General features: G+C 43.4%; 1 protein-coding gene across 2 annotated transcripts in view; it reads right to left on the reverse strand.

Moving 5' to 3' along the window:
• CWF19L1 (CWF19 like cell cycle control factor 1) overlaps window positions 1-15,060 on the reverse strand; it is a 106,427-nt gene that overhangs the window by 69,328 nt on the left and 22,039 nt on the right. For both annotated transcript variants that reach the window (XM_063928503.1, XM_063928504.1), the window contains exons 5-7: window positions 1,718-1,932; window positions 1,485-1,603; window positions 890-974 (exon numbers count right to left, since the gene is read on the reverse strand). In XM_063928503.1, the coding sequence (XP_063784573.1) occupies window positions 890-974; window positions 1,485-1,603; window positions 1,718-1,932 (419 nt within the window). The remainder of the gene's footprint in view (window positions 1-889; window positions 975-1,484; window positions 1,604-1,717; window positions 1,933-15,060) is intronic.

Here is a 15,060-nt window from a genome sequence, read left to right on the forward strand (position 1 = left end):
TTTACATTGCTGCTCAGGGCGCCCCCCCCTAGCGCCCTGCACCCTCAGTGACCGAAGTGTGAAGTGTGCCTGAGTAACAATGGCGCACAGCTGCAGTGCTGTGCGCTACCTTGTTGAAGACTGATGTCTTCTGCCGCCGATTTTTCCGGACCTCTTCTTGCTTCTGGCTCTGTAAGGGGGCCGGCGGCGCGGCTCTGGGACCGAGCTCCGAGGCTGGGCCTGTGTTCGGTCCCTCTGGAGCTAATGGTGTCCAGTAGCCTAAGAAGCCCAAGCTGGCTGCAAGCAGGCAGGTTCGCTTCTTCTCCCCTTAGTCCCTCGATGCAGTGAGCCTGTTGCCAGCAGGTCTCACTGAAAATAGAAAACCTAAAACTAAACTTTCACTAAGAAGCTCAGGAGAGCCCCTAGTGTGCACCCTTCTCGGCCGGGCACAAAAATCTAACTGAGGCTTGGAGGAGGGTCATAGGGGGAGGAGCCAGTGCACACCAGGTAGTCCTAAAGCTTTACTTTTGTGCCCAGTCTCCTGCGGAGCCGCTATTCCCCATGGTCCTTACGGAGTTCCCAGCATCCACTGGGACGTCAGAGAAATAAAGGTTTTCCTGGTGTAACCAATGCCGCTCATTAATGTGGAACGTGGCATGGCTGCTTTAGGTATAAGGCAGGCACTAGCAGCATAAGGGTTAAATGATTAGGGGTGATGATGTTTCGTGCCCCTGCCCTGTTCCCATATTCAGCATAGGGACCAAACTACTTGTAGCTCTTTAAAGAAATCTGCTCTTTATTTCCTTACAACCAATTACAGTTTTCTGTTCTATTGAATTCAAAACGAAAACTCTGTAAAGTTAACTTACACTCTGACATTTCATGAGCTGCCACGGTTGGTTTTAGTTACCTTTTTCTTATTAGGATTTCCAACACTTGCCAAAGCTATGAACCGACTGACGTGCTGGGCAGCTTCCTGCAGGACCATATGATTTCTGCACGAAAAAAAATATATATATTCCACATATTAATGACTAGTACATTAAAAAAAAGGTTATACATACTATTATTGCATAATATGGCAATGTCCTCTGCTGGCAGTACTTCCTAACCTCCTGCACCCTTTAGTTGGGTGGAGGAATCCAAACTTCACAAATAGAACACCTATGGTCTAGTCCTGTACATACTGTAAAGCTCCAGTTGGCTACAGGTCGGTCTAGTCCTGTACATATTGCACTGCTCCGATTGGCTACAGGTCGGTCTAGTCCTGTACATATTGCACTGCTCCGACTGGCTACAGGTCGGTCTAATCCTGGCAAAGTTCCAAAACTCCAGTCCTTATGTAAGTTGATCTATTTGGCTAGATCAGTAATTATCCAGCCATCTTTTACAGACAGAAACCGACCTATTACGGGGTATTTGAGTACTGGTGTTGAGGACCACTGCCTACACCTATAGCATTACATTAGTAACCAGTCTATAGTGTCCCAAGGAATCATACCTACCTGTAAGGAACCCGTTCATAGTTTTCTCCCTCTAGTGCAGAGAAATGATAACGAGGCTTTAAGCTGCCAGCAAGACTGGACACTAACGCAGAGCCACAACTTTTCAGGTCTACATCAGTCTGCAGAGGAAACACAGGGGAGCGAGACACCAGTTATTCCTATCCATAAGAGCATCTCTGCACACTACAATACAGAGGAGACATACAGGGCTTCCACAGCTTCCGAAACCTTACCGGAGCGTTGCCGTAACTCCACACATCTTTGGGCCAGGGAGAGGTCAGTAGTATGTCCACCCCTTTGAACTTTGAGTTTGTGGTAAGGGACATTTTCAGGGACATGACATCTTTCGGGCTGAAGCAATAAGCAGGAGCCGGCTCGCTAGAGGACTCGATGCCACTTAAATAAGCAATCTGGAGACCCGAGGCCCCAGTGAAGACTCCTTTACGACCTACAGATAAACAATATAAACTACTATTGAGAAGTGTCATTTGTGAAGAGAGATATATATATATATATATATATATATATATAGATAGAGAGAGAGAGAGAGAGAGAGAGAGAGAGAGAGAGAGAGAGAGAGAGAGAGAGAGAGAGAGAGAGAGAGAGAGAGAGAGAGAGAGAGAGAGATAGAGAGAGAGAGAGAGAGAGAGATAGAGAGATAGAGATATATATATATATATATATATATATATATATATATATATATCTATATCTATCTATAGAGATATAGAGATATAGAGATATAGAGATATACATACACACACACACACACACACACACACAGGTTGAGTATCCCTTATCCAAAATGCTTGGGACCAGAGGTATTTTGGATATCGGATTTTTCCGTATTTTGGAATAATTAGATACCATAATGAGATATCATGGTGATGGGACCTAAATCTAAGCACAGAATGCATTTATGTTACATATACACCTTATACACACAGCCTGAAGGTCATTTTAGCCAATATTTTTAATAACTTTGTGCATTAAACAAAGTGTGTGTACATTAAGCCATCAGAAAACAAAGGTTTCACTATCTCTCAAAAAGTCCGTATTTCGGAATATTCCGATATGGGATACTCAACCTATATATTATATATATATATATATATATATATATATATATATATATATATATATATATATATATATATATATATATATATATATATATAGAAGAAGGGCAAGTCGCACTCACGTTTATATCCTCAATACAGCAGCTGGGGTGTCATCCATGGATTCCCTCCAGAGAATCCAATTAAAGAGAAAAGCAAATGGAGCACTCACCAGTCTTTGCATAGGTGTAGATATCAAATTTGAAATTTTATTTCTCCAGACAGCATAGATAGCACAGCATGACTGTTTGCTACAGTCCAATAACTTTGAAAAAAGCCCAAGCCCAAACGTTTTCGGCCATATCCAGACCGTCATCAGGGGACACAGGAAACATCAGAGAGCTGTCACTTCATATTTAGCACATCAGCAGCCTAACTGACCATGCCTCACCGGCTCCCTAAATACCCATTATTCAAAAAACGCGCCAAAATTGTGTCATTATGTGGGCGGAGTCAGCCCAGTATATTCGTAATTATACATATGAACAACCCAATATTAATATAAATAGATATTAATGCAGATCACCCATTTCATATTAGTATCAACAATCCACAACCAGAGTCTCAATATTATAAAAATACCTGAGCAAAGATCGTAATGGTTGCATAGCAACCACTACCCAGCCGCCCCATCTCTGTCAGCCGCCAATCGGGACCTAAACGGAAGTGACGTATCGGACTGGTCGCCTAGCAACCTTCCGAGCGTCACTCCACAGATGACATGATGCTGACAACCGCCGGAACGGAAATGACGTCTCGGACTGGTTGCCAAGCAACCTCCCGGGCGTCACACCACGGCCAATAGATGACATTCTAAATCACTGGTTGCCGGGTGACCCTCCGAGCGGCTCACCGCATATATTACCTATGGTTGCCACGCAACCAGGCATAGACAGGCGGAACTACAATCGCCTGCTGACAGGGAAAACCACTTTGTATAAGGACATATTTAAAACAATATGGGACAGAAATTATATATATATATATATATATATATATATATAAAAGGGAATCCAAATACTAATTTTATGGATTTTTTTGGATGATCAATAGGGTTGTTCAACTAAACAAAGATGTGGGCAATAAGGAGCCAATGAGGTGTGGGTAATACTCTATCATGACAAACACCAACATACAACATGAATACATAAACATGAGTACATATATGCATGCGTCTAAAACACATGCATATATGAACATCAATTAAAAGTGTATTTAATTAACACTTTTCAGTGCACTGGTCTAAAGGGCAAAAGCCCCTCTTCTTTATCTAAGGAAAATCCCAAGGTGATTATTCTCATTTAGTCCATTGGGAGCTAGAGTTCCCAATCTAAAAATCCATCTTGCCTCCAATTTTCTCAATATAAGGGCACGGTCTCCGCCCCTCTCGGGTTCCGGGACCCAATCAATTATACGACACCTAAGTGCTGAGCCCTGATGTCCCGCTTTTAAGAAGTGCTGTGCCACCGGTTTATCAGATGAACCAGATATAATTGCCTGGTGGATCGAGCTCCTGTGGTTTGCCATTCGTTCTCTGAAGGTGCAGGTCGTCATCCCAACGTATGCCAGGCCACATGGGCATAAAAGCATATAGACTACATGGTTTAACCTGCAGTGAAGCTTATATCTGATGTTAATCACTTTTCCAGTGTGAGGGTGTGGAAAAGAAGTGCCTGGCAGCAGCGAGCGGCACGTCACACAACCAACGCATCTGAAGCAACCTGGCCTCTGAGAGTGCAGCCATGTACTGCTTTCCTTGGCATTAAGACGTCGGGCAGGTTGCATAAGGATCTGCTTCAGGTTTCTACCACGTCTATAAGCCATCATTGGTGGATTCTCCAGAGTACCCTTAAACTTCGGGTCAGATCTAATTAATGGCCAATGCTTTTTCAAGGTTTTGGAGATAACCGGAGACATATCATCATATTGTGTCACAAATATCATCCGGCTCTGTCCCTGGTTACGTTTCTGATGTACCTTACGTTTTGCCTTAATGAGACAGCTCTCCACTGTGGTCTTTGTATATCCCCTTTCGAGGAAACGTTCTTTCATCTCTCTGATTTGAACTTCTGCGGTATCAGGGTTAGTGTTGTTCCGTAAGACCCTCATAAATTGGGAAATAGGGAGGCTTGATTTAAGAGAGGGCGGGTGTTTACTGGTCGCATGCAGGAAGGTGTTTCTATCGGTTTCTTTCCTATACAATGTAGAACCCAGTTCCATTCCATTCCGGGATATAGTCACATCCAAAAAATTGATGGAGTCATACTCACAAACCCCAGTAAAACGAACCGTGGACTCTAAATTGTTAAGTTCATTCAACATAGAATGAAATTCCTCCCTGGTGCCACTCCACAGCAGAAATATGTCATCTATAAATCTCTTGTAATAGGCGATCTTATTGCCAAATTTAGGGTAGATGTTTTTAGACTCATAATCATGCATGAAAATACCAGCATACATCGGGGCCACATTAGACCCCATCGCGGTCCCCGAGCATTGGAGGTAATAATTACCCTGATAAGTGAAATGGTTATATATCAAAATTAACTCAAGTAGCTCCAAAATAAATTCACATGGAAGATGCATGTCACCATGTATGATCATCAATTTTCTAACTGCCTCAATCCCTTCTATATGGGGAATGATAGTATATAAAGATGAAACATCCATGGTTACAAATAGCATATTTTCACTAAGATCTCTAAACGCAAGAATGTTGTCCAAGAAGTCGCTCGTATCTCGAAGATAACTCGGGATGTGAGGGATAAGTTCTTGTAAAAAACTATCCACAAAAATAGCTAAGGGCTGCAAAAGGGAACCCCTGGCAGAGATGATAGGCCTGCCAGGGGGGTCCACCAATGACTTGTGGACCTTAGGCAGTGTATAAATCAATGGGCAGATCGGAAACTCCACCTTTAAGTACGAAGCGACCTGTTCAGTGAGCCAACCATTCTGAGTGGCCATATCAATGACCTGGTCTATTCGTCTTTTTATACCTGGCATAGGATTCATGCTACACTTGGTATAAGTTGTCACATCCGTCAGCTGGCGTTTAATTTCTTTGTCATAATCAACTGCATCCTGGATGACAATTGCCCCGCCCTTATCCGCAGGGCGGATCACAATGGTGTCATTGTCCCTCAAGGATTTAAGGGCCTGTCTCTGTTGGAAATTAAGGTTATCAAAAACCCTCTTAACCTTAGATTCCTTGCAATCATGTTCTGTCATCCTCAGGAAAGTACGTATGCTGGCGTTATTAGTCTGTGGATCAAAAAGGCTTGGTTTCAAAAATTGAGAACCTGTCTGTTCAAAACGACCAGTCTCATCTTTGTCCATGAAAAAATCGCGTAGCCTTAACTTCCTCCCAAACTTATAATGATCCACAGCGAAATTAAACTCATCATGCCTAGAGGAAGGCACAAAACTTAATCCCAGGGCCAAGAGAGAACCTTCAGCCTTAGACAAAACATGATTGGATAAATTGAATACACATCCCGATTCTATCTCCTCCTGTTTCTTCCGCCTGAATCCCCCCCTCCGCGGGTGTGGTCTACCTGGTTTCCAGGTGTGCCCGCCCGTCTCCTTCGTGGACCTAAAAAACCACTTGGTGGAAGTGGTGCATTAGGTTCAGAGTCAGATGCAGACTGTGATGTTGATGACTCTAATCCAAATTTATTTCTATATTTCTGTGGACGGTATGTCCTCTGTCTCCTACCTCCACTAGGATTACCAGAAAGCCATCTATACACATTATGTGTAGCATAGTCAGTCGTTACAGTCTGCAGTTTTTTTCTCTTAAAAGAGACCAACTCCTCCCTGTATGTATTTAATTGTGTCTGAATTTTTTCACACCAGTTGTCAGTCTTGTCATTTTTCAAAGTCGTTAAATTAGATTTTTCAAATTTCGTGATTTCATCACGGACCTTCACAAGTTCAATACCGACTTCCTCAATAACTAGGAGGATCAGGTCCAAGGAACATTTATTGAGGACCCCGCACCACTTGCTGCAAAACACAGCATTGGTTCTACCAATGGTTGGCGTATTAGTGATGCGGAATCCTCTAGGAATTCTCTTGGACCTGTGATATTCTGACAAGAACTGACCATGTAATGTCAATTCTGTTTCCCTTCTTTTGAGGCGTATGATTTTATGCATCAAATCAATAGGTTTCTCATCAGGGAGCCTGGTGAATTCAAAGTGGTCAAAATATACCTTTTCGGCATCGTCATCAGTCAGTGATACCAGCTGATTTTCAGCGGCTGATAACAATTCCTCATCAAACAAAACAACCTCAGATTGAGACATTATGTAAAATCAGACTTAACCAAACAAACACAGTCAGGTATTGGAGCTGAGTTAGGGAAGATGAATTCAGAAGAGGAAGGTAAATACAGGAAAACAAAAACATACATAAAATTAAACATGCATATCTAGAGATAATCCTATTGACATATCCTACTGTGGAATGACACCAAGGAGAAATATAGGACCAGTGCACTGACAAAAAATCAATTAATTAAAAATGACAAAAAAATGTCATATCGGAGTCGACCACTATATGGTCAAAAAACGGCATAATATATTGATCTAATTGTATAAATGTCCACGGGTGCAGACCAAGAAAGTAGTCCACAATCAGGATCCTAATTTCTTTATGTATAGAAGAAGGGCAAGTCGCACTCACGTTTATATCCTCAATACAGCAGCTGGGGTGTCATCCATGGATTCCCTCCAGAGAATCCAATTAAAGAGAAAAGCAAATGGAGCACTCACCAGTCTTTGCATAGGTGTAGATATCAAATTTGAAATTTTATTTCTCCAGACAGCATAGATAGCACAGCATGACTGTTTGCTACAGTCCAATAACTTTGAAAAAAGCCCAAGCCCAAACGTTTTCGGCCATATCCAGACCGTCATCAGGGGACACAGGAAACATCAGAGAGCTGTCACTTCATATTTAGCACATCAGCAGCCTAACTGACCATGCCTCACCGGCTCCCTAAATACCCATTATTCAAAAAACGCGCCAAAATTGTGTCATTATGTGGGCGGAGTCAGCCCAGTATATTCGTAATTATACATATGAACAACCCAATATTAATATAAATAGATATTAATGCAGATCACCCATTTCATATTAGTATCAACAATCCACAACCAGAGTCTCAATATTATAAAAATACCTGAGCAAAGATCGTAATGGTTGCATAGCAACCACTACCCAGCCGCCCCATCTCTGTCAGCCGCCAATCGGGACCTAAACGGAAGTGACGTATCGGACTGGTCGCCTAGCAACCTTCCGAGCGTCACTCCACAGATGACATGATGCTGACAACCGCCGGAACGTGGTTTTCCCTGTCAGCAGGCGATTGTAGTTCCGCCTGTCTATGCCTGGTTGCGTGGCAACCATAGGTAATATATGCGGTGAGCCGCTCGGAGGGTCACCCGGCAACCAGTGATTTAGAATGTCATCTATTGGCCGTGGTGTGACGCCCGGGAGGTTGCTTGGCAACCAGTCCGAGACGTCATTTCCGTTCCGGCGGTTGTCAGCATCATGTCATCTGTGGAGTGACGCTCGGAAGGTTGCTAGGCGACCAGTCCGATACGTCACTTCCGTTTAGGTCCCGATTGGCGGCTGACAGAGATGGGGCGGCTGGGTAGTGGTTGCTATGCAACCATTACGATCTTTGCTCAGGTATTTTTATAATATTGAGACTCTGGTTGTGGATTGTTGATACTAATATGAAATGGGTGATCTGCATTAATATCTATTTATATTAATATTGGGTTGTTCATATGTATAATTACGAATATACTGGGCTGACTCCGCCCACATAATGACACAATTTTGGCGCGTTTTTTGAATAATGGGTATTTAGGGAGCCGGTGAGGCATGGTCAGTTAGGCTGCTGATGTGCTAAATATGAAGTGACAGCTCTCTGATGTTTCCTGTGTCCCCTGATGACGGTCTGGATATGGCCGAAAACGTTTGGGCTTGGGCTTTTTTCAAAGTTATTGGACTGTAGCAAACAGTCATGCTGTGCTATCTATGCTGTCTGGAGAAATAAAATTTCAAATTTGATATCTACACCTATGCAAAGACTGGTGAGTGCTCCATTTGCTTTTCTCTTTAATTGGATTCTCTGGAGGGAATCCATGGATGACACCCCAGCTGCTGTATTGAGGATATAAACGTGAGTGCGACTTGCCCTTCTTCTATACATAAAGAAATTAGGATCCTGATTGTGGACTACTTTCTTGGTCTGCACCCGTGGACATTTATACAATTAGATCAATATATTATGCCGTTTTTTGACCATATAGTGGTCGACTCCGATATGACATTTTTTTGTCATTTTTAATTAATTGATTTTTTGTCAGTGCACTGGTCCTATATTTCTCCTTGGTGTCATTCCACAGTAGGATATGTCAATAGGATTATCTCTAGATATGCATGTTTAATTTTATGTATGTTTTTGTTTTCCTGTATTTACCTTCCTCTTCTGAATTCATCTTCCCTAACTCAGCTCCAATACCTGACTGTGTTTGTTTGGTTAAGTCTGATTTTACATAATGTCTCAATCTGAGGTTGTTTTGTTTGATGAGGAATTGTTATCAGCCGCTGAAAATCAGCTGGTATCACTGACTGATGACGATGCCGAAAAGGTATATTTTGACCACTTTGAATTCACCAGGCTCCCTGATGAGAAACCTATTGATTTGATGCATAAAATCATACGCCTCAAAAGAAGGGAAACAGAATTGACATTACATGGTCAGTTCTTGTCAGAATATCACAGGTCCAAGAGAATTCCTAGAGGATTCCGCATCACTAATACGCCAACCATTGGTAGAACCAATGCTGTGTTTTGCAGCAAGTGGTGCGGGGTCCTCAATAAATGTTCCTTGGACCTGATCCTCCTAGTTATTGAGGAAGTCGGTATTGAACTTGTGAAGGTCCGTGATGAAATCACGAAATTTGAAAAATCTAATTTAACGACTTTGAAAAATGACAAGACTGACAACTGGTGTGAAAAAATTCAGACACAATTAAATACATACAGGGAGGAGTTGGTCTCTTTTAAGAGAAAAAAACTGCAGACTGTAACGACTGACTATGCTACACATAATGTGTATAGATGGCTTTCTGGTAATCCTAGTGGAGGTAGGAGACAGAGGACATACCGTCCACAGAAATATAGAAATAAATTTGGATTAGAGTCATCAACATCACAGTCTGCATCTGACTCTGAACCTAATGCACCACTTCCACCAAGTGGTTTTTTAGGTCCACGAAGGAGACGGGCGGGCACACCTGGAAACCAGGTAGACCACACCCGCGGAGGGGGGGATTCAGGCGGAAGAAACAGGAGGAGATAGAATCGGGATGTGTATTCAATTTATCCAATCATGTTTTGTCTAAGGCTGAAGGTTCTCTCTTGGCCCTGGGATTAAGTTTTGTGCCTTCCTCTAGGCATGATGAGTTTAATTTCGCTGTGGATCATTATAAGTTTGGGAGGAAGTTAAGGCTACGCGATTTTTTCATGGACAAAGATGAGACTGGTCGTTTTGAACAGACAGGTTCTCAATTTTTGAAACCAAGCCTTTTTGATCCACAGACTAATAACGCCAGCATACGTACTTTCCTGAGGATGACAGAACATGATTGCAAGGAATCTAAGGTTAAGAGGGTTTTTGATAACCTTAATTTCCAACAGAGACAGGCCCTTAAATCCTTGAGGGACAATGACACCATTGTGATCCGCCCTGCGGATAAGGGCGGGGCAATTGTCATCCAGGATGCAGTTGATTATGACAAAGAAATTAAACGCCAGCTGACGGATGTGACAACTTATACCAAGTGTAGCATGAATCCTATGCCAGGTATAAAAAGACGAATAGACCAGGTCATTGATATGGCCACTCAGAATGGTTGGCTCACTGAACAGGTCGCTTCGTACTTAAAGGTGGAGTTTCCGATCTGCCCATTGATTTATACACTGCCTAAGGTCCACAAGTCATTGGTGGACCCCCCTGGCAGGCCTATCATCTCTGCCAGGGGTTCCCTTTTGCAGCCCTTAGCTATTTTTGTGGATAGTTTTTTACAAGAACTTATCCCTCACATCCCGAGTTATCTTCGAGATACGAGCGACTTCTTGGACAACATTCTTGCGTTTAGAGATCTTAGTGAAAATATGCTATTTGTAACCATGGATGTTTCATCTTTATATACTATCATTCCCCATATAGAAGGGATTGAGGCAGTTAGAAAATTGATGATCATACATGGTGACATGCATCTTCCATGTGAATTTATTTTGGAGCTACTTGAGTTAATTTTGATATATAACCATTTCACTTATCAGGGTAATTATTACCTCCAATGCTCGGGGACCGCGATGGGGTCTAATGTGGCCCCGATGTATGCTGGTATTTTCATGCATGATTATGAGTCTAAAAACATCTACCCTAAATTTGGCAATAAGATCGCCTATTACAAGAGATTTATAGATGACATATTTCTGCTGTGGAGTGGCACCAGGGAGGAATTTCATTCTATGTTGAATGAACTTAACAATTTAGAGTCCACGGTTCGTTTTACTGGGGTTTGTGAGTATGACTCCATCAATTTTTTGGATGTGACTATATCCCGGAATGGAATGGAACTGGGTTCTACATTGTATAGGAAAGAAACCGATAGAAACACCTTCCTGCATGCGACCAGTAAACACCCGCCCTCTCTTAAATCAAGCCTCCCTATTTCCCAATTTATGAGGGTCTTACGGAACAACACTAACCCTGATACCGCAGAAGTTCAAATCAGAGAGATGAAAGAACGTTTCCTCGAAAGGGGATATACAAAGACCACAGTGGAGAGCTGTCTCATTAAGGCAAAACGTAAGGTACATCAGAAACGTAACCAGGGACAGAGCCGGATGATATTTGTGACACAATATGATGATATGTCTCCGGTTATCTCCAAAACCTTGAAAAAGCATTGGCCATTAATTAGATCTGACCCGAAGTTTAAGGGTACTCTGGAGAATCCACCAATGATGGCTTATAGACGTGGTAGAAACCTGAAGCAGATCCTTATGCAACCTGCCCGACGTCTTAATGCCAAGGAAAGCAGTACATGGCTGCACTCTCAGAGGCCAGGTTGCTTCAGATGCGTTGGTTGTGTGACGTGCCGCTCGCTGCTGCCAGGCACTTCTTTTCCACACCCTCACACTGGAAAAGTGATTAACATCAGATATAAGCTTCACTGCAGGTTAAACCATGTAGTCTATATGCTTTTATGCCCATGTGGCCTGGCATACGTTGGGATGACGACCTGCACCTTCAGAGAACGAATGGCAAACCACAGGAGCTCGATCCACCAGGCAATTATATCTGGTTCATCTGATAAACCGGTGGCACAGCACTTCTTAAAAGCGGGACATCAGGGCTCAGCACTTAGGTGTCGTATAATTGATTGGGTCCCGGAACCCGAGAGGGGCGGAGACCGTGCCCTTATATTGAGAAAATTGGAGGCAAGATGGATTTTTAGATTGGGAACTCTAGCTCCCAATGGACTAAATGAGAATAATCACCTTGGGATTTTCCTTAGATAAAGAAGAGGGGCTTTTGCCCTTTAGACCAGTGCACTGAAAAGTGTTAATTAAATACACTTTTAATTGATGTTCATATATGCATGTGTTTTAGACGCATGCATATATGTACTCATGTTTATGTATTCATGTTGTATGTTGGTGTTTGTCATGATAGAGTATTACCCACACCTCATTGGCTCCTTATTGCCCACATCTTTGTTTAGTTGAACAACCCTATTGATCATCCAAAAAAATCCATAAAATTAGTATTTGGATTCCCTTTTATATATATATATATATATATATATATATATAATTTCTGTCCCATATTGTTTTAAATATGTCCTTATACAAAGTGGTTTTCCCTGTCAGCAGGCGATTGTAGTTCCGCCTGTCTATGCCTGGTTGCGTGGCAACCATAGGTAATATATGCGGTGAGCCGCTCGGAGGGTCACCCGGCAACCAGTGATTTAGAATGTCATCTATTGGCCGTGGTGTGACGCCCGGGAGGTTGCTTGGCAACCAGTCCGAGACGTCATTTCCGTTCCGGCGGTTGTCAGCATCATGTCATCTGTGGAGTGACGCTCGGAAGGTTGCTAGGCGACCAGTCCGATACGTCACTTCCGTTTAGGTCCCGATTGGCGGCTGACAGAGATGGGGCGGCTGGGTAGTGGTTGCTATGCAACCATTACGATCTTTGCTCAGGTATTTTTATAATATTGAGACTCTGGTTGTGGATTGTTGATACTAATATGAAATGGGTGATCTGCATTAATATCTATTTATATTAATATTGGGTTGTTCATATGTATAATTACGAATATACTGGGCTGACTCCGCCCACATAATGACACAATTTTGGCGCGTTTTTTGAATAATGGGTATTTAGGGAGCCGGTGAGGCATGGTCAGTTAGGCTGCTGATGTGCTAAATATGAAGTGACAGCTCTCTGATGTTTCCTGTGTCCCCTGATGACGGTCTGGATATGGCCGAAAACGTTTGGGCTTGGGCTTTTTTCAAAGTTATTGGACTGTAGCAAACAGTCATGCTGTGCTATCTATGCTGTCTGGAGAAATAAAATTTCAAATTTGATATCTACACCTATGCAAAGACTGGTGAGTGCTCCATTTGCTTTTCTCTATATATATATATATATATATATATACACATACATACATACATACATAGTCATTGTTAAATTAATTAAACCACACACTTATTGTTTGGCAGATGCCATTTGTTACTGTGATCAGATTACAAATGGACTTCCTTTCTACAACTGACAGCAATCCAAGGGAGTTATGCAGAGTTGTTAGCAAACCAAAAAAAGTAAGCAATTGGGCAAAACCATGTGCAGTGCAGGTGGGGTAGATGTAACATGCAGAGAGAGTTAGATTTGGATGGGATGTGTTCAAAATGAAATCTAAATTGCAGTGTAAAAATAAAGCAGCCAGTATTTACCCTGCACAGAAACAATATAACCCACCCAAATCTAACTCTCTCCACACATGTTATATCTGCCACCCCCCCACCCCCCCTGCAGTGCAACATGGTTTTACCCAATTGCTAACAACTCTGAATAACTCCCTAAATACGATAAAGTACTACCTGGTATTAGCTTATGCTACCCCTCACACACATAGTATCACTCCAGTCCACAGCGTCACCACTCCACACTCCCTCCCTCCCTCCCTGCAGTGACTCCTCACACATACACAGTACCTACCCCTGGCACATACACAGTATCACTCCAGACCACAATGTCACCAATCCACCCCACCCCACCCCACTCCTCCCTCCCTCCCGTGCCCACAGAGCTACTACCAGCTACAGCATGGGTCTTCAACCTGCGGCCCTCCAGCTGTTGTGGAACTACACATCCCAGCATGCCCTGCCTCACTTTTGCCATGCCTTATTAGCAAAACTGTGGCAGGGCATGCTGGGATGTGTAGTTCCACAGCAGCTGGAGGGCCGCAGGTTGAAGACCCATGTGCTACAGCATACATCCACCTGCTCTCCCTACTCAAACTCTAATACATGTGTACATAACATGCTAGCACTCATTATGCAATACCAGCTGCCTTTAGAACCCCACCTCAATCTGACTGGCCTGCTGTCAAACAGCCTCTGATTACAGCCCAGGGCTCTCTCCATCTGCCAAGTTGTATGTCTACAGCCGGGGACAGAAACTCCAGCACAGTACATGTATGCCACCCCTTCTCCATTCATCCGCATGCTCAAATCTATGCCGCTTGTATATACACGCGACTCACCACTTAATGGATTCAGGTTACGTGCAAGGGGTAGGAGGCATGGTTATGGGGTGCACCTGTTCCACAACCACAAAGGAGTCACAGGCTATGTGTGCGCATGTTACAGAAGGCAGACAGTGTGCGAGCATGTGTGTACCGAGGAAGACTTCATTTTTGAGGCTCAATATGTAAAATATAGTGTTCACGCTAGGCAGTTTTAGCAGGGCGCCGCGCCCTGCCCGATTTTTTAAGGGCAAAACCCGCCCTGCTAAAACTGCCGCCCGCTTCCTGCCCTCACAGTGTAAAGATGCCGCGCGCATGCGTGCGGCATCCATTCACGCTGAGAGAGCGCTTGGGGACGCCCACAACAGTGGTGCCGCCGGCCGCCCACGCCCCCTTATCTTCCGTCTGCGGGCTGAACCACACACTTATTACCCAGAATGACCCCACCCCCTATTTTGCATGGCCGTGCCCCCTTTTCGCAGCGCACGCTAGTGCCCCTCTAGGTCCGGCGCCCTGACCGGCCCGGATTCTAGAGTGAACACTAAAATACATGTGTACACAAGGAGCATACATGCATGTGTACGGCCCGTGCGGCTCGATGCATGCGG

This window comes from Pseudophryne corroboree, chromosome 6, assembly GCF_028390025.1.
Source record: "Pseudophryne corroboree isolate aPseCor3 chromosome 6, aPseCor3.hap2, whole genome shotgun sequence".
Lineage (NCBI taxonomy): Eukaryota > Metazoa > Chordata > Amphibia > Anura > Myobatrachidae > Pseudophryne > Pseudophryne corroboree.